The sequence below is a fragment of the Penicillium psychrofluorescens genome (assembly GCF_964197705.1).
Source record: "Penicillium psychrofluorescens genome assembly, chromosome: 6".
Taxonomy (NCBI): domain Eukaryota; kingdom Fungi; phylum Ascomycota; class Eurotiomycetes; order Eurotiales; family Aspergillaceae; genus Penicillium; species Penicillium psychrofluorescens.
Genome location: NC_133444.1, coordinates 161,373 through 183,668, shown reverse-complemented (window position 1 = coordinate 183,668; position 22,296 = coordinate 161,373). Strand labels below are relative to the sequence as shown.

General features: G+C 53.6%; 5 protein-coding genes across 5 annotated transcripts; 3 read left to right on the top strand and 2 right to left on the bottom strand.

Moving 5' to 3' along the window:
- Positions 1 to 120: 120 nt before the first annotated feature.
- PFLUO_LOCUS8573 (uncharacterized protein) lies at positions 121 to 3,956 on the bottom strand (the record flags this gene model as incomplete). The annotated part of the gene is made up of 4 exons (XM_073786320.1): positions 121 to 990; positions 1,039 to 3,579; positions 3,634 to 3,724; positions 3,778 to 3,956. 4 exons carry the CDS (start codon positions 3,954 to 3,956, stop codon positions 121 to 123), a joined length of 3,681 nt encoding a protein of 1,226 aa, XP_073642588.1.
- Positions 3,957 to 4,695: 739 nt separating this feature from the next.
- On the top strand, positions 4,696 to 6,156 carry PFLUO_LOCUS8572 (uncharacterized protein; the record flags this gene model as incomplete). Its single annotated transcript, XM_073786319.1, has 7 exons — positions 4,696 to 4,735; positions 4,887 to 4,910; positions 4,985 to 5,101; positions 5,171 to 5,202; positions 5,265 to 5,382; positions 5,440 to 5,636; positions 5,689 to 6,156. The coding sequence occupies 7 exons, from the start codon at positions 4,696 to 4,698 to the stop codon at positions 6,154 to 6,156; spliced, it is 996 nt and encodes a 331-aa protein (XP_073642587.1).
- Positions 6,157 to 9,502: 3,346 nt separating this feature from the next.
- Positions 9,503 to 11,273, top strand: PFLUO_LOCUS8571 (uncharacterized protein; the record flags this gene model as incomplete). The annotated part of the gene is made up of 5 exons (XM_073786318.1): positions 9,503 to 9,842; positions 9,892 to 9,965; positions 10,058 to 10,142; positions 10,194 to 11,156; positions 11,212 to 11,273. The coding sequence occupies 5 exons, from the start codon at positions 9,503 to 9,505 to the stop codon at positions 11,271 to 11,273; spliced, it is 1,524 nt and encodes a 507-aa protein (XP_073642586.1).
- A 517-nt stretch (positions 11,274 to 11,790) lies between these two features.
- PFLUO_LOCUS8570 (DNA topoisomerase 2) lies at positions 11,791 to 16,997 on the bottom strand (the record flags this gene model as incomplete). The annotated part of the gene is made up of 3 exons (XM_073786317.1): positions 11,791 to 16,503; positions 16,556 to 16,861; positions 16,920 to 16,997. 3 exons carry the CDS (start codon positions 16,995 to 16,997, stop codon positions 11,791 to 11,793), a joined length of 5,097 nt encoding a protein of 1,698 aa, XP_073642585.1.
- A 2,171-nt stretch (positions 16,998 to 19,168) lies between these two features.
- On the top strand, positions 19,169 to 21,982 carry PFLUO_LOCUS8569 (uncharacterized protein; the record flags this gene model as incomplete). The annotated part of the gene is made up of 3 exons (XM_073786316.1): positions 19,169 to 19,531; positions 19,596 to 20,206; positions 20,257 to 21,982. 3 exons carry the CDS (start codon positions 19,169 to 19,171, stop codon positions 21,980 to 21,982), a joined length of 2,700 nt encoding a protein of 899 aa, XP_073642584.1.
- Positions 21,983 to 22,296: the final 314 nt, after the last annotated feature.

Below are 22,296 nucleotides of genomic sequence, written 5' to 3'. Positions count from 1 at the left end.
GCCTGGTCAAGCAAAATATCAAGCGCCAAACCACTCCGCAAACTACCACAGCTGTTCAATCACAAACATACCTCCAAGAAAGATACGTCAATCAACTTCCAATATGTCTTGGCCTCAAACTCAGGTGTTGAAGGACCAGCCCCCGTTGAGCCGGAGTCGTTGCCTGTCGGCACGGTCTCTCCGGATTTCATCCTGGGTGAGCCCATCCGGGCCCGACCAATTCGCACTGCTGGTGCGGTCGCGGTATTTCTTGATCTTCTTGTCCGCCTTGAATGTTTCTTCCAGCGAGAACGGCGCAATTGGTCCGAAGATCGAGTCGACTTCCATACCGTCCTGCTGCCGCAGGAGACCTTCCAGTTCCTTGGCCTGCGCCCATTGTGGCACGGGGAACATCTCCGAATCCGAGTCGTCCTCGTCTTCACTGTCTGTGGCAATCTCCGGTAGATGAACACTATCGCTGTTGGGGTATTTGGGCGATGGTTTGGCGGGAGGAGCGCGCTGCGAACCAGCTGCCGACGGCTTATACGCAGCCGGGGGCGGCGCATGATTCGGGTCAGCGAATGGGATCTTGCCGCTGGTGATTTTCGCCATGTCCATTGGATGAGCGGGTCGCTGTGGCTGAGCATTTTTGAAGACCGAAGAACCAGAGGGATGAGCCATGGATGCCTGCCCATGACCGTAGAAAGATGGCTTTCCGGGTTCTTTGCGAATCGGCGGAGCCATTGGAGCCCGCACTGGTTGCATGGTGTTATTTTCATCATCCGTCTTCCTTCGCTTGGCATCACTGGTAGAATGGGCGTTGCTGGGCTTGGAAACCGCGGGTCGGTGATTCGTCTCCTCATCCATCACTCTCTTCGGTGGCTTGGCGGGATTCGGTACTGGGGGATTGATTGCTCGACCATAACCCAACCGAGAGGGAGGTCTATTGGCTCCCATATCATTCCGCTGCGAGGTCTGCTGCCCTGCCTTCTCATGTTGAAGCATTGGACCCTAAGACACATTAATAAGATGATGTAAAAATAACCGAAGGGATCTTACCTCGTTGACAGATTGCTGGCTGCCTTGTCGCTCGTGTTTGCGAGCGTTCTCTTGCCGCCGCTTTTCAATCGCCTGCATGTGGGCGGCTTTCTGCGGGTCCTCCTGAGCAGAACGTTCCCGACGCTCTCGTTCAGCTTCAGCACGGCTTCGCATCTCCTGCCGACGAGCCTCTTCCTGCTGTTGTTGAGCAGTTCGTTTACGTTCTTGCTCACGCTTTTGTTCCTCCTTGCGACGCTCATCCTGTTCCTTCTTTCGCTCATTGGCAAGCTGAGCTTTCCGTTGCGCTTGGGTTTGACTCGATACAGAGCTCTTGAAGCTGCCCGTCGACGAGACCGTGTGAAGAGACGAATTACTGCCCTTTTTCTTCAGAGTTGCCTGTTTCTGAGCAGGAGCCGGGGCAGGTGCCGGAGGGTTCGAGTCTTGAACACCGGAAGAAACAGAAGGTAAGGGCATTCGGGACAGCGTGCTTCCCACACGGATAGACACTGGCTGCGGCTTGGGCTTTTGTACAGCTTCACGAGTTGGCCTAACAGGACGCCGCTCATTCTTCGGTTGGGAAACGGATTTAGACGCCACCTCGTGCACTGATTCAGGCTCGCGTGACTGCTGGCGCTGTACCTGTGCCTTGCCAGTAATTGGAGCTGTCCGATCTTCCGGTTCAATTGAAGACTTGTCTTGAACGGCCTTGAGTTGAATTACCCGCTGCTTCTCTCGTTCCCGAGCCTTTTCTTGACGCGCCTCTTCCAGTTGACGCTCCTCCAGTTCCTTCTGCCGCTGTTTTTCTGCTTTCTCAATCGAGCCCCGCGTCCGACGGCCCTCTTGCCGAGATGGGCTAGAAGCATGGGGCGCTTGGGACTCGTGTTCATCCACGCCACCAACGTCGGTACCGGGTCTTTCCTGGAGCTGAGATCGAGTTTGCAAGGGCGACGAGCTTTCAAACCTTGCCGAACTTGAGACAGCACCTGTGCTGGTAAATAGTCCTTTTGCTGATTTCATGATGGATTGTAGTCTCATCTTCGAAGCACTCAAAGGCCCATCAAAGCGCCTGGGAGAACCTCCGGGAGTGGTGGATGTCTCAGCCGATGTGCTTTGCAGATTACCAGCTTGTCGCGGAGATGAAAAGATCGAAGTTGCCGATTTCGGACGGTTTGCTTCTGTGTTGCTGGGGACGCCAGCCTTCTGACCGGTTAATTGTTGCTTCTCGACATCGAAGAGCTTTTCCATGACATCGGTGGTTTTGCTCTTCGTAATACCTGGACGTTGCGGTGAGCTTAAGGGCTTAATCCAGTCGTCCTCTTCATCTGCCACTGGTTCTGGGGCCGGAGTTTCATGAGCCTTCTGGCTCGAAGACTCCGACTTTGCCTCTGCTTTGCTGGCCGGTAGATCTGGATAAGAAACTTGACCCCCCGAAATTCCTGGCATGGCTGAGATCGACTTCTTGGACCGCGAGGGTTGGAGCTTGCCCAACATACTGATCCTTTCATGTAGGGTCTGGGTCGACTTCTTGTTGTGGAGCTGGCTGACCTTGACCGTGTCATCATCTCCTTCGGCCTCCTTTTCATCTTCGATCTCCATGTGCCCTGAAGAGACATTATCTTCAGTCGCAGCTTGGGTCATCCTGTGGCCTCCTGTCTGTCTGCCAAAATAGCCGGACGGTCCGGCAGTGTTCAGTTTCGCGAGATCTACATGGCTAGTGCGAGAAATACGCGGACCGACCAAGCTTTTGCCGAGAGGCTCACGCGCCGGCAGAGAAGCGAACGTTAAACTGCTCTTCCGAACCAGAGGTCGCTCGGGCGTAGAACCATCAGACGGAGAGCCAATATCGTCAAGGTTGTCAAGGACAGTGTCATCGTTTGCATCACCGTCTTCTTCCACTTGATCGTCCTGTTGCTGAATTCCAGGCGTTGCCACGGACTGCATCGCCGAAGGATTTTCTGGCGAAGATACCATCTTAGCTTCTTTCTGCTTCGAGTTTTTCTGAACCGGGGACTGTTGTTGCTGATTTTCCAAAACCGCATTGACCTTCGACTTGGAATATGTTTTGAGTGTTGGGGTCGCGTTCGAATCTAGATCTGGATCCCTTGGCTCCGGCGAACGTGTTTTCTGTTGTGTGGGTGTCGGGTCGACATTTATAGGTTCAACAGTCTCCCCACGAGACCGAACATTCTCCTGGGCAGAATGGAAGGAGTCTTCGGTCGGCTGCGGGCCAACCGACATGTCTCTTTCCTGGGTGGGTGGCTCTATAGCTTCTTCAACCGGTTGGGTAGACGTCTGAGACTCGGGCTGCACGTTCGGCAGGACCATCTCGTCATCTTCCACCATCCCATGGTAGCCAGAGTCCGTGTTATATTTCGGGAAAGAGTTCAGATTCTGACTGAGGTTGGGGTAGTCAGGCTGTGATGTATTCTCCGGCACGTCCTTGCGAGGAACACTCGAAGCCATCATGGTTGCGGGCTTGGAGACAACCCGATGAATGAACGGGCTCGGGCTGACTCTGTTCTCCAGTTGCTTATGAGCGGAGGAAAAGATCTCACTCAGGGGCTGACATGATTCTGTTAACTGACCGCATTGCACAACAAGCAACACGACACTCACCAATCGATTCTCTTCTGGAATCCGCTTCCGAGCCGTTCGAGGAGTCTTCCCCCTCATCTTTCCTGGTGTCTTGAACACATCCGTGAGGTTGCTATGGACAGGGTCAGCATGCCAAGGTTGCCGATTATGTTAGGTACAACTCACACTTGGCCCTTGGAGAAGATCTCGGCCATGTGCTCATTTAGCCATTCCATCTCATGGCGGACGGGATATTCCACCTCCTCAATCTCTTGGTCCACCAGCTCCATCATGTTCTCCTTCTCTGCTGCGATCCATGCTGCAGAGCCAACGGGCTTCTGCGCCCGCGTACCGGCGGCGGCCATGATGTAAACAACGCGCGGGTCGCCGACAATGAGGTTCAGTGGTGAAGGGAGCGAGAGTCGGCGTATAGTCAAAGGGGCGACAGGTGGTTAATGTAAGTCGACCACCATCGGTGCAGCGTTGGGCGCGTCGGGGTGAGTGGATGGGTGGTTGTGTCGCCAGGTGTGGGCGGAATGAAGTGGATGGTCGAGGATCAAAACAGACAACCCAACGAGGAAACGCGCGATCACGTGAGACCACAAGCTCGAGCGGCAGTCCATGACGATTTGAGTGGGCTCGAATCACCGACATTTGAGCTACGAAACCTACCTAGACAACCGTTTCTACTGTCCAGTGATCGTTGAGAGCTGCAATTCGGCCACTGTTGGCCTAGCATGCACACATTTTGGTCCCTCCTTCCCGGTTACTCCGACCGCTCATAGTATTATAGCTGCCCTAGAGCAGTACCTCCTACTAAGAATAATAATCCGTAACAGAGTAGCTGAAGTGACCAACTCTTCATCCTCGGAAAATCAGAATCACCCCTTCTTATCTCTGTCTCAAGAAAACCAATCATTGCTTGCCCTAACTATCGTTGACATGTGACTTGGATTGCATCACCCCAAAAACCACAACAACCCGGTTTTTCTTCCTTCGATCCCTCTCCACACAATCATCTCCCTCCACTTCCATCAGTTCCCTCGATTCTTTTTCTTCTCCGATCTTCTCCAAACCCAGATACAAACACAAATCATTTTCGCCATGGCTGACTCGAGCGATGTGAGCTACCCGAACACGGGCAGTAAGGTATGGAGCACAGCAGTCCGAATCCATTCACGACCGTCAAATGCAGGGTTGCTGACATGACACCCGTAGTGATATTCCCTCATGTTGTCTTCTCGAAACCTCCGTGTTCCCCAGACTGACCCCCTGAACTCTTCTCCGTCGCTCAGGCATCCGTGATACGGTGACCAAGGGTAATGCACTACCTCCAGGCGCGGGGGGTTGTCCAGCCAGCAATAATCTGACTTTTTTCTCTTCTTGTCAATAGGCCCTGTTGTCGACAACCTCAAGAACGAAGCCTCCCGGACGACCGACGAGCTGCGCGACTTGAAGAACTCGCGGGTGACCCCTTCGACCACCACCGCTGCCGGGCAACCCTTGACTCGTATGTTTTCGCACACACAAATTGGCTTGACCGGAGGAGTTGTCGTTATTAATACCTCTTTTTTTTCAGACTACCATTCTCTGCTGTACAGCCTCCTGAGCGTAAGTTGACTCCGTGCCTTCAGATCTGAGGAGCCCCCTGCTAACGAAATCGCTGCGGATAGTGGGAGCAACCTCGCGCGACCGCCGTGTCCTACGCCAGCATTGTCGGCTTCATCTTTGCCGCCCGCTACCTACCCCTCCTCCGTTGGGCCTTCAAGTTCCTGTACATGTCATTGGGATGTGAGTTGGTCGCGTGACCACTTTCCGAAGGGATGTCCGATTAACGATTCTGTGTAGTGACTGCCGCCGTCGAGCTTACCGGCCAACTCGTTCTGAAGCAAGGCATCGCCAGTTCGTTCCGTCCCCGCCGATACTACACTATTCCCAAGGAAACTGTGGAGGCCGTGCTGGAGGACATCGAGCAGCTCGGAGACTTCTTCTTGATTGAGTTCCAGCGCATTTTGTTCGCCGAGAATGTCATCCACACGATTGCGGTATGTTTCATTTGGTTGTCACGAGTGATAGAAAGATTCTGACAGGCTACAGGCTTTTGTTGCGGCCTTCACTGGGTACTGGCTCATCCGTTTCGTTCCGCTCTGGGGATTGGCTTTGATTGCCCTCAATGTCGCCTACTTTGCTCCTCTTGTCTACATCAGCAACCGCGAAATTATTGACGAACAGATTAGCAATGCCCAGTCCATCATCAGTTCCCAGACCAACCAGCTGAAGGATCTCGCCGGCGAGCACACCTCGCACGCTACCGGCTTGATGAAGCAGTATGTCGGAGACTACAGCTCCAAGGCCCAGGAATACATCGGCCACCACAAGACTGCCTCCCCTGAGATGACCAAGGCTGCTCCGGCCCCCGTGAAGGTGCCTGAACCCATCTCGGAGCCCGCCTCGGAGCCCCTGATCAACAAGCAGGACTTTCCTGAAGCGCCCTCGGCCGAGCCTATCGCGCAGGCGGTGGAGCAGCCGGCGGCCACAGAGCGCGAGCCTCTTTTGGCTGTGTAAAGCAGCTCTTCAAATACAGCTCTAATGGTGGAACGCTCTTTACTGAGCTGTTAGAAATTCAACGGCTGCCCAGGGGTTCGGTTTCCTCTTTTGGTTGTTAATTTTCAACGGGTATGCCGCATGACTGGCTGGATTGTTGTTTGAGTTGTCCATATTTTTTGCCTTCTCGGGGACCTGGATTTTCTTTGCAAGCCCTGATGGTGGATGGATTCGCGTGTACGATGATGAAAAGTGCAGGGTTCTGGAGCGATGAACCTTTTCCCCCTTCATATCTCTTGTAGTTCTTGTGTTACCTTTACCTTTGGACCTTCACTTCTTGACGTCTTTATGTGTCTGTTCTGTCTTTTATCTCTTGTCTATCTTTTCGGGTTGATATTTCTCTAATGGATCATTTTCTGGCACGAATCCGGTACTCTCTCGGTGATACTAACCATCCAGCATCTGAGCAAAGACCCCACCCAACGGAAGCTGTTCGTGCTTTGTATGAGGGTCACTCATCTGGGGGACTAACTAGTCTACCCATCTGGCATTGAAATCCCCTCATAAGTGCGGGGATATAGCTCGACCCAACCAACTTGGGCAATTGTTCAATTACTGGCCCTGCAAGAGGCCTCGGTCCATCCGCCTAGGTCGTTCAGTTCCCTTCTCCGTACGAGCCCGCCGTTGAGTTTCATCCTGGTCCACAAAGCCCGCTCCATCGCCGCTCGCAATTCGGGCTGGCCTGTGACGGGTTCTGTTCGTTGTCGTCGAAGACTTGCCCTGTTCAGCATCGCCCTCCCTACCACCAAGCTACCCCGGATTCTTCAAGGCCCGTTGCACAGAGACTGCTGAGCGATTCAGAGCTGGCTGTTGTGCTTCTTGGCTGGACTTTTGCTGGACGGCCTCGGGATCTGCGGAAGGTATGTGCGTGCGAAAGCAGCATATTCGAATCCGGAGGTGTCAATTGGCATAGCTAACGAAGTCGTGGCCCAGGCTTGCATATGTAGACTGCGAGATACGTTGGGTGCTCGAGTCTGAGAGGCTATCTTGTCAATACGTCCATGAGCCGTTTCTCGTTGCCCCATGGACCGCGTCGCGGAACTGCATCATACAAGCCGTCTTTCAATAGGCTTGCTCCTCAGAAATCCACCAAGCAAAATATCCCCTGTTTTTTAAACCCCACCAGACCGCCGACACGAGACGAGCCTCTTTAGCAGCAACCCGATTGAGACATTCCGCTTCTCTACCCCCTTTCCAGAAGCCCAGAATTAGGGACCTTCATCTCAACTGATGTCAGCGGACGCACTGGGAGTGGACTTACCGCTCTTTTGGACCCGATCCAGCAGCCTACCATCATCACCGCGCTGTCTTAGACATTCCAAACCAGGCTTCTTTTCTAGACTCATGCCTATCGGCCTCAGACTCGCGGCTGAAGTTGGGAATCTTTGCGGATCGAATCCAATGCTATCTCGTACGATTCCAGAACGAGCGACTGGGCTGGCTTCAGAAAACATAGAAGCCCGGACGGATTGTATAGTGTCCGAGATATCTGCACCGTTTATGCTGTGCATGCAACCTCGCTGTCCCGGCCGAACGCCGATTGGTGGTATCCTCCCCTGTGCCTGTTTAGAAGCCCAATTCGGACTGCATTGGGACCGTCAATGGGTACAATGGGGATTGCAGAATGGGCTGGTCTAAAGGGATTCAGGGTGTTACTGTGGAAGAGACCGCCCATTGAACCCAAAACAGGACAAAACGGGCGATCTGGATCTCCAATAAACGTGCCGGTTCTCTGCAGAGAAGCCTGCATGGAAGATTCTTTGATCTCTCCAGGCAAGCGTCCATGTCTCTGATCTGCAGCCCCTGAGACTGGCCCCAGAGGCATCTTACTGGGAATTTACTTGAACTAAGGTCTGCAGTTGCAGAGCGATCAGATCATACCCGTCATTGTCTCTCAGAGTACCACAATGACAAGTTACGTGGTTTGTACGAGACGGCTTCTCATGACGGCATGCTGCTCGGGCCGTTGGAGAAACTAGGTTACTTCCCCAAAAATCCCTGCTGCCTCTCAGTATCTTTTGATCCAGCCAAAAAGTTTATCTTCGTTAAATGAATACAGACCATTGCGACTGGCTCCCACCGCCGACTCAGATGGTCTCCCTAACAGGCGGGGATGCAGCCTTCCGTCCTACCAGTACAAGTGGCCCTGCACCTTGCCGCGGTCTCAGACCTCTTTGATGTCCGTACTCTCAGCCACAATGAGAAATTCAAGCTCTGATTGGGTGATGGGTGGCCCTCATACTGCCCTCAGTGCTTCGGAAACCGGAGCCCGCCGTTTGACAAGGGATATATCGAAGTACCTCCGATAACACGTGTTAGAAGAGGAGGCAATTACTCTGATGGGGGCACAACTAGTACGGTGTCTCTTAATACACTGTGAAGCAAGCGTTGAGACTTCTCTGAGCTTTCATGTTGGTCAGTTTTGAGAAGCCCATCTTCTGCCGACTGCTGCAGTCTGTTTGCATGCACTGACGTCTAAAGGGGTTAGAGGCACCAAGAGACAACGAGATGATCAAAGATATAGGATATCCACATGCCTCCAGAGAGCCCTGAAACGGACAGATCTTGGAGGTTTTGGGTGACTACATCCATGGAGTGAAACAAGTGACGCCTCGAATCTCAGAGGCCTGAGAGTCTCTCATTTCCTCTCGCTCAGGGGAATGAGTAGCGGACATCGATGACAACCTCCGCACAGCATAGCGGTCAGTCCAGAGTCCAATTCTCATTTAAGCTGTTCCCCCAGGACTCGGCTCGTTGGCCGCATCAGGAACCTATGTGGGGAGAGACAAACAGCCCAATGTGGCCTCGTCCAACGTCAACTGCCTTGCATCTCCTTGTGATGCCTGGGCAAAGTACCGGTGAGGCCATATCCAGCATGCTAGACACCGAGTGTCCTAGGGTTCACCGCTGAGCCTACAGACTTAGGCCCTCGAAGACACCGCATATCCAGGACGATTCAGCGTAGCCTTGTACAAAGAGACATATGGAGCAAATACGGTCTGTATACCGTCTGAAGCAATTTCCTGAACAAAGCTGAGTTGGTATCAAACTGGGGGGATGTGCCTTCACAACCAACCCCTTGTCTTGCATGATTTTGTCTCCCTCTGCTTTAAATCTCTTTCATGAACACTGGGTCTTCTAGAAAAGCCTTCCTTCCGTGTCTCACTCCCCGAGAAGAAACATTAATCTTCTTCCTTCCCCGAACTTGGGATCTCTTCTTTCCACCTCTCAGAGAGACTAAACTTTCCCTCTCTGTTCATTTTGCACCCACTGTTTTGGATTCATTTCCCATTTGGACATTCCAGCCATGGCTTCCATCAAGTCTCTGCTGAATCCGCTTCCCGAAATTCCTCAGTTTTCTCCTCCTGCGCCGTTGCTGGCGAGGACTCAGCGTCCTGTCTCTTCGAGTCCACCTCTGGAAAAGAGACAGAAGCTTGCCAAAGATGCTCCCATCTTCACCCGTGGTCGCATCCGTGGCGAGCTTCGCTATCCCCCGTGTGAAGAACGTGATGTTGAGTTGGAGAGGATTCAGAGCGAGTTCAAGCTTCATCCCACCATGGGCAGCATCGCTGAATTTCCTCGACACATCCCCTACAGCAGTGACAAGAAGAGTTTTCAGCAGCTCACTGGGAGAGAATCATTTGAAGGTGCGCGATACCACGTCTTTGCTCCTTTCTAAACTAACATATCCCCTAGTATTTCAATACACCTTCCAGATGCCGGGTGAGGAGAAGGTGTGGACTGTGATGTGGGATTATAACATCGGACTCGTCCGGACGACACATTTGTTCAAATGCAATGGCTATTCCAAGGCAAGTTCTTCCCGGCTTCTGTACTTAACTGCACTAACACCGATATTCAGACCACTCCGGGCAAGATGATCAATTCCAACCCCGGTCTGAAAGACATCTGCCACAGCATCACAGGCGGAGCGCTTGCAGCTCAAGGTGAGTGGTTTTGTCCTTGTACTGTTTTCAATTTTATTAATTTTGGTCTAGGATACTGGATGCCGTTCGAAGCAGCCAAAGCCATTTCGGCAACCTTCTGCTGGAAAATCCGGTATGCTCTGACACCACTTTTCGGCTCAGATTTTCCTTCGCTGTGCATACCCCCAGAGGACAGTAGCCGGTTTGGCCGTATGATCATCGACCAGGCTATCGTGAAGAGAGCCACGGAAATTGCCAACTACTATCGCTCGCTGGCGCTCCAGAGTGTACCACGTCCATCCACAGAAACCAGCCAGTCTCGACCCGTTACCCCGTACATACGGCGCGACGAACATCCAAGCCACTATCCAGCTCGTGCCGAAATGAGCATGCTCCGTCGCCACATCATGCCTAGGCCTACAAATAGCCGGTATGCGGGCAGTATCAGTAGCGAGTACGGCTCGTCCTCTGAAGTCTCAGACCGATACTGCGTTTCCCCTGGCAGCCCTGTCCGGAACGCCTTCACGCCAGTCAACATCCCACGCACCTCGGACTTTGTTCCTCGTTCCCAGCACATCTCGCCAATGGAGGTTCTTGCGTCGCTACAGAGCAAGCACCAGAAAATGCTGCCGTCGGCTATCAGCGAGGACGAGTCAGAGACAGACGCCTCGTGGTCGAATCTGTATTCGGAAGTGTCGCGCACTCCGACGGACTGGCAGTCTCCAGACGTTGACACGGCACTGGAGATCAAAGGTGCCTCTGCCGAGGATGCTGACGAGAGTGCCTCTTCGGATTTTACTTCCCTAGACGGAGGTGGGTCTCTCTATGACGATGGTGACGCTGACTATCTTAACCCCAGTGTTGACAAGGCCACCACCAGCAAGGCCTGTACAGATCAGTCCGATGTACGCACTGTTACCACTCGAGCCAGTGGTTGTGTGGCTCCCACTTCCTTTGCCCGAGAGGTCAAGGCGGCTCATGCCCTACTGCACTTGCACATGCAAGAGGCGATGGCTAGTGATACAGATGCCGAAGGTGAGAGAAAAGAGGGTGCTCATTGCTCTCTTTTTGGATCACGGCCTTTCGACAGCACCATCGGATCTCGGAAGAGATGCCGTGCTTCTCTTTAATGCGCCGACCTCTGCTTTCTGAGATAGGAGGGGGTTAAAGGGTTGGTTGACTGTGCTCCCTTGGTTTGTTCATACACGGGAGGCGCCTTCGGATGTGTTTCGGTTACTTTCGTTTTATCGCGCATAGACGGACGGCGTTGAATGGGGAATCAGGGCTAGAACTGTTGTTTGGATCAGGGATACTCCGCGGTTTGAATTAGTTGCATGTATTTAAGTGGTATGCATTTTTGGGACATGACTTTGTGCAAAGCTTTTTACTCTGGTTCAATTGAAATGGAGTCATCTATCCTCTGTCGCTATGCACTCAGATCCTAGGTTTTCTACCAGGTTAGGGCTTAGCCTACGAACGGTTGGAAGGGATTTATCTAGAAACTGAACCAGTTAAAGCTGCATACATTGGCTGGCTCTGTCTGATCACCATAAAAAAGACAACAAAGACAATTAATGAATAAAGAGATAAAAAAAGGCAGAGTAGAGCAAAAATAAAACCGGCGCATTCCCGCCCTCTCCTCAACGCCCATGGTCCAGTCAGTCACCGTCTACTCGCTCTCGTCGTCATCAAAGTCATCCGCCGACGCATCATCATCATCGTCGCTCTCAGCTGCGACGGTATACGACTTCTTTGTCGTGGCTGTGCGGCGAGACGGACGGCTTGCGGCTGCACGTCGCGGCGGCGGTTCGTCATGATCGCCATCATCAACATCGGGTTTGCCAGCTGGGGAATCCAGGATGTCGTTGGCCATGGCGTCGATGTCGTCCTCCGAAAAGTCATCCACGATATTCTTCTTGACCGCTGCAGGCTTGGCCTGCTTGGAAGCGTAAGCCTTGGCGGCTGCCGACAAGCCCGACGAGGCCGACGTAGCCGCTGGTTTGGCAGGCGCGGCATCCTTCTTGGGTCGACCACGCGCCTTCGGTGCAGCGCCAGCGGCCTTGGACTTGGGCGCAGCCTTAGCCTTAGCCTTAGAGGCTGGCTTGGCTGGCTCATCCTCTTCGTCATCGTCATCGTCATCGTCAGGTATGGTCGTCACATCTCTGGACTTGACCTGCAGCGAACGGCGCGGAGAGTTCTGTGGAATGAGCTTGCTGTAGTCCGTCTCGTCGTCGTCATCATCCAAGTCTTGACTCTTTGCTGCTTTGGGGGTGGGCTTCAGGCTGGCACTGCTGCCGGGCCGGGACTTCTCGGAGAAGAATTGTCGCGATTCTGCGTTGGAATCACCGCCAATCCCCTTTACCATCTGGCCGACATCTGCAAGCAGGTCATCGCCGTTTTCGCTGTCCGAGTCAATAGGAGCGGTATACTTGGCAGGCTTGCGGGCACGGCTGGTAGCAGGCTTAGATGCCTCCGACTTGGCAATCTCGAGGAAGTCATCGTCCGAGTCGCCTTCGACTTTCTGCTTGGGCTTGGCGCCTCGTTTGGCAGCTGGCTTCGGACGAGCCTCCTCAACGGCATCATCCAAGTCCATTGGATCCGCTGCTGGTTTGGTAGGCACCTCTTCCATGTCCATATCAACAGCTTCTTCCTTGGGCTTCGGTTTGGCGGCCCCACGACTCTTCTTAGGAAGCACCTCCATGTCAAAGTCAAAATCATCTTCATCAGAACCATCGACCGCGGCGGGGGCAGATTTGGTCGACGATTTGTTAAGGAAATTCATAAGGCTGTTTGTCGGTTGCTCCTTTTTCTTGGCTGCTGCTTTCTTCTTGGTCTTGGGTGCCCCGAAGTCCTCATCCGAGTCGTCTCCGTTCGCCTTGCGCTTGCGCGAAGCTGCCCCGCGACCGCCACCCGTGGCCAATTTGGCAGACACACGGCGACCCAAGCCAGCCGCCTTGCGCTGACGGCGGTCCTCATCCTCAAGCTGGAAGCGCCATTCGTTGATGAATTCATCCAGATCGCGCTTCCAGATGTCTTCCTTGGTCAGCTTGATGAGGACATCGACCTCGACCTCCTTGTCACCAATCTGGCGACGCAGCTTCTCTACCCGTTCATGGGTCAACGACCAGATGGGCATGCCCAGCAGATAGTCATAGGAACTCGACAATACTTCAGTGTCGTGGTCGGCTTCTTCGTCTTCTTCTTCCTCTACGACCGGCAGATCCTCACCCATCTTCGCGGCATCGGACACCTTGGGGAAGGGCTTGAAACCCTTCTCTTTGAGCTCGGCAACCAGGACCGGCTTCTTCTTTTTGGAGATCACGAGTTTGCCATCGATGATCATCTGCACAAAGCGCGCTTGGTTGCTCAATTTGTCTAGGTCCTTTTGAAGCTCCGACAGCTGATGCTGCTTACGCCGCTCGTAGTACTTCAGGCGAAGAGCGAAGAATTCCTTCAAGATGTCATCGACGGAGGCGTACTTGGTGATTCGGCCTTCCGGATCGAAGGCAACCAGATTGGTCGTCGCGATAGTCTTGGACAGTTTGAACTTCTCCTCCAGACCATCCGACAGCGCGGCGGTCATGTGCTTCTCATCAAGCTGGATCACAAAGTGAACCTTGTGGTGGGTGTTGTAGTCTCTGTAATCCTTGATGAAGGAGGGCACCTTCTCGGCCTTGATGATCTCTTCCAGCTTGTCCTTGAAATCCTGGGTCCAGGTTCGGATGGGGAGCTCGGTGATCTCAACCTCCTTGTCACCAGTCTCCTTGATGATACCACTGAACTTGTAACGGTCTCCACCGACGGCGACAACTTCGCCCGTGAAGCCGCGGAACCAAGGTTGCATTGGGGTGGGTTCCTCGCCATCCATCAAGCGCTTCAGGTTGCTCACCACATCCTCGGGGCTGTAGTTCGGGATTGAAGAGCTCCAACCAGTGCCAATACCGTCGGCGCCGTTAATCAAGACCATCGGGACAACCGGAAGATACATCTCAGGTTCAATCTTCTTGCCATCGTCGATGTTGTATGTCAGCAGCGGTTCGTCGGCCTGGTGGAAAATTTTACGCGCGAAGGGAGACAATCGCGTGTAAATGTAACGAGCAGAGGCACAGTCCTGGCCACCTTGTAGTCGACTTCCGAAATTTCCACTGGGTTCCAGGCAGTTGACATTGTTTGAGCCGACAAAGGTCTGGGCCAGACCAACGATGGTCTGTTGGAGAGAGGTATCGCCGTGCTGATAAGCGGTCATACCGGAGACGTGACCTGCTAACTCCACGACTTTCATGTCCTTCTTCAAATTGCGGCGGAAGCAGGTATACAGCACCTTGCGCTGACCAGGCTTAAGACCGTCGACAACCGATGGAATGGAACGTTGGTTGTCCGCCATACTGAAAAGAATGAGTTCCTTGTTGATGAAATCGGTGTAGCTAATCTTCGACACCGAATGGTCCAAGTAGGTGCCGGGCTTGAACTGCCGAAGCCACTCCTTTCGTTCATCAGCCTTCTTTTTCGAGAAGGCGAGCTCAATGAGCTCCGGTTCATTTTCCTGCATCGTGTGGAACTCCTTGAGATGGCGGTCAAGATCCCGGAAATAAACCTGGGCATCATCGGTGGTGCTGGTACCCAGACCCTTGTAGTATTTATGTTCCCACCCACGTTCATCCCTGTGAGTCTCAAGCCATGCCTCGTATTCAGGCATTGTGAAGAAGGACCGCGACTTGGTCGGGTTCTTGGGATCACCCTTCCAGATCTTGATGATGGGTGTGATGAACTCAATCAGGAACTCGGGGATCTTGAGCAAGCTGGGGAATTGTGCTTGGAGGAAATTGATGAGCAACCCCTTGATGTGACTGCCGTCATGATCCTGATCAGTCATGATCATGAGGTGGCCGTATCGAAGTCCCTTGGTTTCGGTGTACTCCTTCTTGTGCTGCAGGCCGATGAAGTTCTTGATGTTTTGAATCTCCTGGTTCTTAGAGATTTGGTCAAACGAGGCATCGCGGACGTTGAGCAGCTTTCCGCGCAGAGGAAAAACACCGAACAGATCCGGACCTACGACAGCTCTGCCGGCCATGGCCAAGCCCTTGGCGGAGTCGCCTTCCGTCAAGATCAGGGTACAGTGATGACCCTCCCTAGTACCGGCTTTGTTGGCATCCACAAGCTTGGGGTTGCTCATCCGCGAGCGACGACCAGTGTCGCCCTTCTTCAGGATTTGATCGGCCTTCTTCTCCGCAAAATGCAGGATATTCGACATGACCTCCGTCTTGAGGACCTTCTTGTAGAAGTCTTCCTCAAGGACACATTTGCTGCCAAATTGACTTGGCTTCGTGGTCAACTGTTCCTTGGTCTGCGAGGCAAAAGCCGGATTGACGATCAAACAATTGACAAAGATGAAGATGTGGTTTCGAATTTGAGCGCTCTTCAGCGTGGCACCAGTCTTATTCTTCTTCTTGACCTGGTCCGCAAGCCGATTGCAAATCTGGTCGGCAATGTAATTGACATGGGATCCACCAGAGGTCGTGGCAATCGAGTTGACGAAGGAGACCTGCTGGAAAGCACCATCCGAGACAGCAAAGCCAATCTCCCACCGTGGATCTGGGCTGCAGGTGAGGATTTCGTCCTTCGGCGCAGGACCCTCATCACCACGCTCCTTGCGGATGGCCTTGGTATACATCTCCATGTATTTCTTGAAGGTGCGGATGGGAATACGAGTGCCGTTCAACTTGACATTCACTCCCCGTGCCGTACCCGCCAGATCGTAGACACGACGCTTGACAAGGGCCTCAAAGTCATCGTCTATGCCCTCCATGCCGAATTTAGCGTAATCGGGCTTGAAGGTGACCTTGGTGTAGTCGTCACCCTTAGCATCGGTGATCTTCGCTTTGCCCATCTTGGACATGTTGTCGGTCCACGTCTGCTTGTATTTCTTCTTTTGGCGCGAGTCCTGCGTCTCAATTGTGAACTCGGTCGAGAACACGTTACAGAGCTTTGCACCAAACCCGTTTCGACCACCGGTCACCTTCAGCTGAGTATCGTCGTAGTTGGACGAGGTGAGCAGGTGACCAAAAATCAGCTCGGGAACGTAGATCTTCTCCTTGGAGTGAATCTCGATCGGGATACCACGGCCGTTGTTTAACACGCTGATTTCGCCCGTCTCGCGGTTGATGGTCACGCGCATTTCGTTCATGTTACTGTCATTTTGTTTGTTGTCGGCAGCGTTGACCACGATTTCGTCGAAGATCTTGTACAAACCAGGAACGTACGAGACTTCGCGGTACTCCATGGACTCTGTTTCGGAGTTGAATACCCACATTTGCTGGTTGCTGCGCTCAGTGGACCCAATGTAGGAGTCGGGACGTTTGATAATGTGTTCAAGTTGTGTGAGCTAGAACCCGCCGTCAATTGCTAGTTCTACCACGATTGTCGGGATCGCTCACCTTCTGGTACTTGTCCGATGCATTCTTGCTATCGGCGGCACCGTCTCCGAAAGACTCATTCTCCACGTCGGCCAGAGGTTTCGATCCGCCGCCTTTCTTGGCCGCTGGAGCCGTCTGAGCTTTCTTGGGAGGGGTATGGGAGAGGAGGGAATCGGCATCGTCATCGGAAGTTTGGATGTCGGACACTTCATCCTCGCTATCTTGAGCCTTTTTCTTCTTGGGAGCTGGCTTGGTCTTGAGGGTGGTCTGCTTCTTTGCGGCTGGCTTTGCAGCGGCCTTCTTGGGAGCAGCCTTGGCCTTGGGCTTCTATGCAGCAAACTCTTGTCAGTAACAAAACACGCAGTAAATAGGTGGAAACCCTCACAGGCGCGGGCTCAGGGACGAAGTCGGAGCTGCCACCCTCGTCCTCAAAGACGGAATCATCCATAATGGAATCATCCATGGTGAAGGATGTATTGAAGGAACTGTGGCGGGTGAAGGGAATGGGCCTGAAGGCCAAATCTAACCGTAGAAACGAACAATACGGCTAGAGAAATGAACTGAGCGCTGGGGAGAGGAGTCGTCAGTCGCTCCCGCTTGCTCTCGAAGTCGAAAGGAGGCGAAAGGGGAGAGTAGAAGAAGAGACGGCGTTCTTGTCGCAGCGTGAAACGCGACGCTTTGTTGGCGGGCGGTGAACGGCATTGGCCACTCGGATCATCTTTCTTCCTCACCGCCCGTGTTGTGCCATCCGAATTGGGAAATATCACAACAAACGGGGGAAATGGAAGCTGCCATAGGAGAAGAGACTCGTAAAATAGAGATCAAAGTGAGTCAAGGGTGGGTATCCAGTATTCACGGCCTCATGAGCGTCAACCAACGTTACATCGTAGAGTGGAGGTTTACTGATCTATATATACCGCGACTCCAGTGCTACTTAGTTACCAAGTCCTACATAATTAATGTCTGTACGGTGTATATGGCGGCAAATCAAAATAGGCCACCATCCCTAGAATCACAATGAAGGAGTAATACGTGATGAGATGGCAGCTCTGCCGTTTCGCCTGAGAGATCTGACTCGATGGACTGCTAGTTGAGGCTTATGCGGGGAGGTAGGTATGTGATCGCCTGGCTTGCATGGCTTGCTTCTATGGCACTCTCCTTGCATGGCTCGATCTATACTCAGCCACTGCGTTGGCGCAACACTGAGAAACAGCTCACCGGACCCCACCATTGAATGAGAGCCATGACATCGGGTGAGCATCTAGACGGAGCTAAAACCGAGCTAAAACGGCATCTAGACATCATGGGCAAGATTTTGATAATGCCCTCCAACACCCCACGGCATCCCACTGTCCACTGACGGCATGCAGACATCACGGGCTGAAATTTCCCCGAGTAAGATGTCTTTGATCACCCCCAGAACCGGGGCGATGTGCGGTGGCAACAGGGTCTGTAGTTAGTTTTACGGGCAGGATCTCACTCGGAACAGCCCGAACCCAGAGAAAGCCCGGCAGTCATGATGATTGCCACCCCCAGATAAGAGCAAAAATAGACCGTCGAGTCCGTGCATTGCGACGTTTGGTATCCGATGAGTTTAAAGCGTTCGGGGCCGAAAATTAAGAACTGACGATGTGCCTGCGTTCATAGTATTTTCATTAATCATCTTGGGACAAAACCGATGAGCCGCTAGTCCACTAGCGCGTCTGGCATACAACCACACCAATGCATGGACCATGTCCAACCCGTTTTTGGGCTTCGCGCGGCTGTGATCTCTTTCTTTTCCAAAGCCATTCTTGACCGTTGAGGACCCCCGAAAGGGTACTTAGCATGACGTGGGCCGATTTGCCTCTCGCGATGAGGAATCTGCCCCTCGCCCCAGCTTTGGGAAGAAACTTGCCACCATTGCGTCGAATGCACAGTATCCCCAAGCTGAAACGGGCGCCAGGGGGGGGCCGTATGGGGTCACCAAATTTCCAACGCGACCCCTAATTTATGGCCAATGGAAGGGACTAAAAATGGGAACCACCAATTAGAATGCAGGATAAAATACACTAGTCGCCGCTGCAGTACCAGCGTGACAAGACCGGTGGTTGCAGCATTTTTGCCTCAGATTGGCGGCGGTATTGGTACCTGCAGGCAAGTACAGTCGGAGAGGGGGAGGTGGTGCCCTAAGGTAGTAGTGCCTGTCTGTATATTTATTATGATGGTGTGGTGGGGACGAGTATGGTGTTGTGAAGAGGACGACGAGGGAGGATCCGCCAGTCAACCATGGACGACCAGTACAACAACGCGACTGTGGTTCCAAGAAGGAAAAACCGAGAGAGTTAGCGAATTCCCGCCAAACAGTCGGTGTAATAATTAGAATCCTAAGATCGACGGGCAGGGGGCGAGACTGGGTTGTTGTTCAGGAGGGGGAGAAAAGTGCCAAAGGGGGCTAGTTTGGTGGGTTTAGTTAGTTCCATCGTTAGTTCTCCTGAACGCTCATTCGAATGCTTTTCCTCGACTGAACGTCCTGTCCAGTATTTATCTGCCTCGACGCCCTGCTCTCCTCGGCCCTGATCTGGCGATGAAGATCGTGCTGCTATCCTCCCCTGTCCACTGCTCGAATTGATTCCACCCGCTCTATACGCCGTGATGGACGACGCCGAGCCCGCGTCGCCCGGTGCTTCCCACACCCACAAACCCACCGACTCCATGGTCACCGTCTCGCTGTCCGATATCCAGTCCAATTCCGAGCATACCCAGCTAGACTGGCGCTCCCTGGATATTCCCCCGTCCTCTGCTGAAGAAGATGCGCCCCTCGAGTCCGAGGCCCACAGTCCCGAGGACGAGGAGCTTGGTCCCACCTTACTCACAAACGCCGTGTACACCCCACCACCCATCGAAGAAGAAGAAGAACAAGACATCCCCGATTCGGATTCGGACTTGGATGATTTGGATTGGGAGCATCTGGACAGAACCGAGGAACAAGAACCTCGGGGAGAAGGATCAGACGATGTGCGTGATACATCCCCCCAACTTCCGTCAAAATTTGGGCAGCATGGCTAACCGGCCGTTCTAGTCGACGGCCCTGCTCCTGGCTCGCCTCGAGCAAGAAAACAATGCCTTGGCGACTAACCCAAAGTCCGGGTTGGCCAATAACCCCAATGTCTCGCAACACCAGAGACAGTCCCGCTCACAGTCCCTGCACCAGATCAAACGCCTGATCAATGAGCCAACGCGGTCGGAGCTGCGCTACTCCCAGATCTCTCCTCCGCCCATGACGGAGCTGGAATTCTGGGCCGCCTTGGTGGCGGATTACCCCCAGACTGCTCAGCGTCTCCCGACCCTGACATCGAACAAGATCCAGGGGGGTGTGCCCCCGCCGCTGCGAGGCGTGGTGTGGCCGAGTCTGGCCGGTGCCCGTGATGCCACGCTACTGGAGGAATTCCACCGATTGACCGGCGAAAGCAGCCCGTACAATGATTTAATCGGCAAAGACATTGGCCGTAGCTTTCCCAATGTCGAGATGTTCCGAGACCCCGATGGCGAGGGACAGCAGATGCTGGCTCGCGTGCTGCAGTGCTTCAGCCTCTACGACACCAAGATCGGCTACTGCCAGGGCCTCGGGTTTGTCGTGGGCCCGTTGCTCATGCACATGACGGATGCCGAAGCCTTTTGCGTTCTTGTTCGGTACGATATCCTGCCTCTTCCGAATATTGCATTCGCTAATCCTTGTGCAGGCTCATGGATCATTACAATCTCCGCACCTGCTACCTGCCCGATCTCTCTGGGCTTCATCTCCATGTCTATCAGTTCCAGAACCTCCTGGCACGGCACCGACCCGCCCTCTTCGAGCACTTGGAAGCGCTGAACGTGGAGCCGGCTTACGTTTCACAGTGGTTCCTGTCATTCTTTGCGGTCGTTTGTCCGCTGCCCATGCTCCTGCGGATCTACGATGTCATCTTCCTGGAGGGTGCCATTGAAACGTTGATGCGTGTCGCACTCTCCCTCATGCAGCGCAATGAGAAGAAGATTCTGGCATGCACCGAATTTGAAGATGTGATGCAGCTGCTCCTCTCGCGCAGCTTGTGGGACACCTATGCGTTCAACGCCGATGATCTCGTCAACGACTTCGTGTCGCTGACACCCCTGGTCACCAAGGAGAGTTTGCAGACCCTCGAAGCCAGCTATAACCAGTCCCAGGGAGTGCCGACAAGCATTACCTTCCCCTCCATGCAGGCCGCAGCCACCCGCTTCCTCGGCCGTCTATGGGCGAGTTCCTCCGTCTCTCACAACTCCATCAAAGCTCTCGCTCCCAACCCGACCCCTTCCCGCCCGCCGAGCACCATTCGGCGCTCCACCTCCAAACAGAGCATGGCTTCGACGCTGAACTCCGTTGAAAGTGCTTCTGTTGCCAGCACGGCCCCGACCGAGGCCTCGTCGACCGCGACAATTGACGGCCAGAAATCACGTGTCAAATCCAACATGTCCTACAACAAGGACCGCGATCTCCACTCTCAGATCGAAGACCTGCTCATGGCCCTCAGCGAGCTGCAGCGCCAACACGCAGATCTCACTCGCGAAATACAGCAGGAGCGAGAGGAGCGCGAGGAAGACCAGCTGGTGGCGAAGGCAATGTTGAACCACCTCCAAGAGATGGATTCGGATGTACAACCGACGGATCTCATCACCAAGGCGCAGGCTCGGTTTGCCTCGTTCGAGACAGAACCCAAGCGCGAAGAAATCTTGCAGACGAAGCACCAGCTCCACGACGAGTTGGCGCACTGGAAGGAAATGCACCAGATCGAGGCCAGTCGGCGTCAGGACCTGACGCGACGGATGGATGAGTTTGAGCAAGAGAATGCGTCCATGAAGGAACAGCTCCGCGAAGCTCGCAGCCGGATCCAAGACGGATACCGTGATCGACAGCGCCTGGAGCGCACGAACCAGGAGCTGCGCGCTCTCAAGAGCCCCGCGACTTCGGAGGTGTCCACGCCCGCCGACGTCGTGTACTCCTCCGCTTCCGAGATTAGCAGCGAAGCGACCTCCCCGGGCCTGCGCGAGCTGACACTGGTGCGCACCAATTCGGTGAAGAGCCCGACCTTCAACAAGCGGTCCAGTAGTTTGGGACTGCAGAGTGTACTCTCCACCACTAATAACCAGCCCGGAACCGACGAAACACTGCTGCTGGAGCTGGTCAACGCGAAGACGGCCGAGGCAGTCGCGCAGCAGGAGCTGGAGGAGGTCAAGGGCAAGCTGGAAGCGCTGCGCAAGATGATCGGCTCGTCGACTCCCACGCCCGGCAAGGAGAACCGCAGTTCCTTACTCGGGGGCCGATCTTTGACGAATCAGGGCAGCATTCAGAAGACCCCGCCTGAGCCAGCCAAGCCTGCGGCTACCCCTGGCGGATTCTTCAGTGGCTGGGGCCGCCGGGCCGCGACGACGCCGACTGAAACTACATCTTGATGACCCGGTCTCCGTTTGCCCATATTCTCTGTTTTCTTTCTTCTCATTGGTAACATTTTGGCGAGCGATGCTTATGGTGTTTCTGCTGTCTGTCTGATATCTGTTCCATTCCTTCTCTTCTCAGTACATAGATGATATCCCTCTCGTTGCATACTTGTCCATAGTACCTACTATTTTGATCCCCTTATTGTCCATATCTCCATATTGAATGATCCTCTTGGACATAGATCACCTACCATTATGTTTTGGTTCGAATTTCCCGGAGAGATTAATTATATTGCGCCTGGCTTGGATATGACGATGCAGAAGAGGTG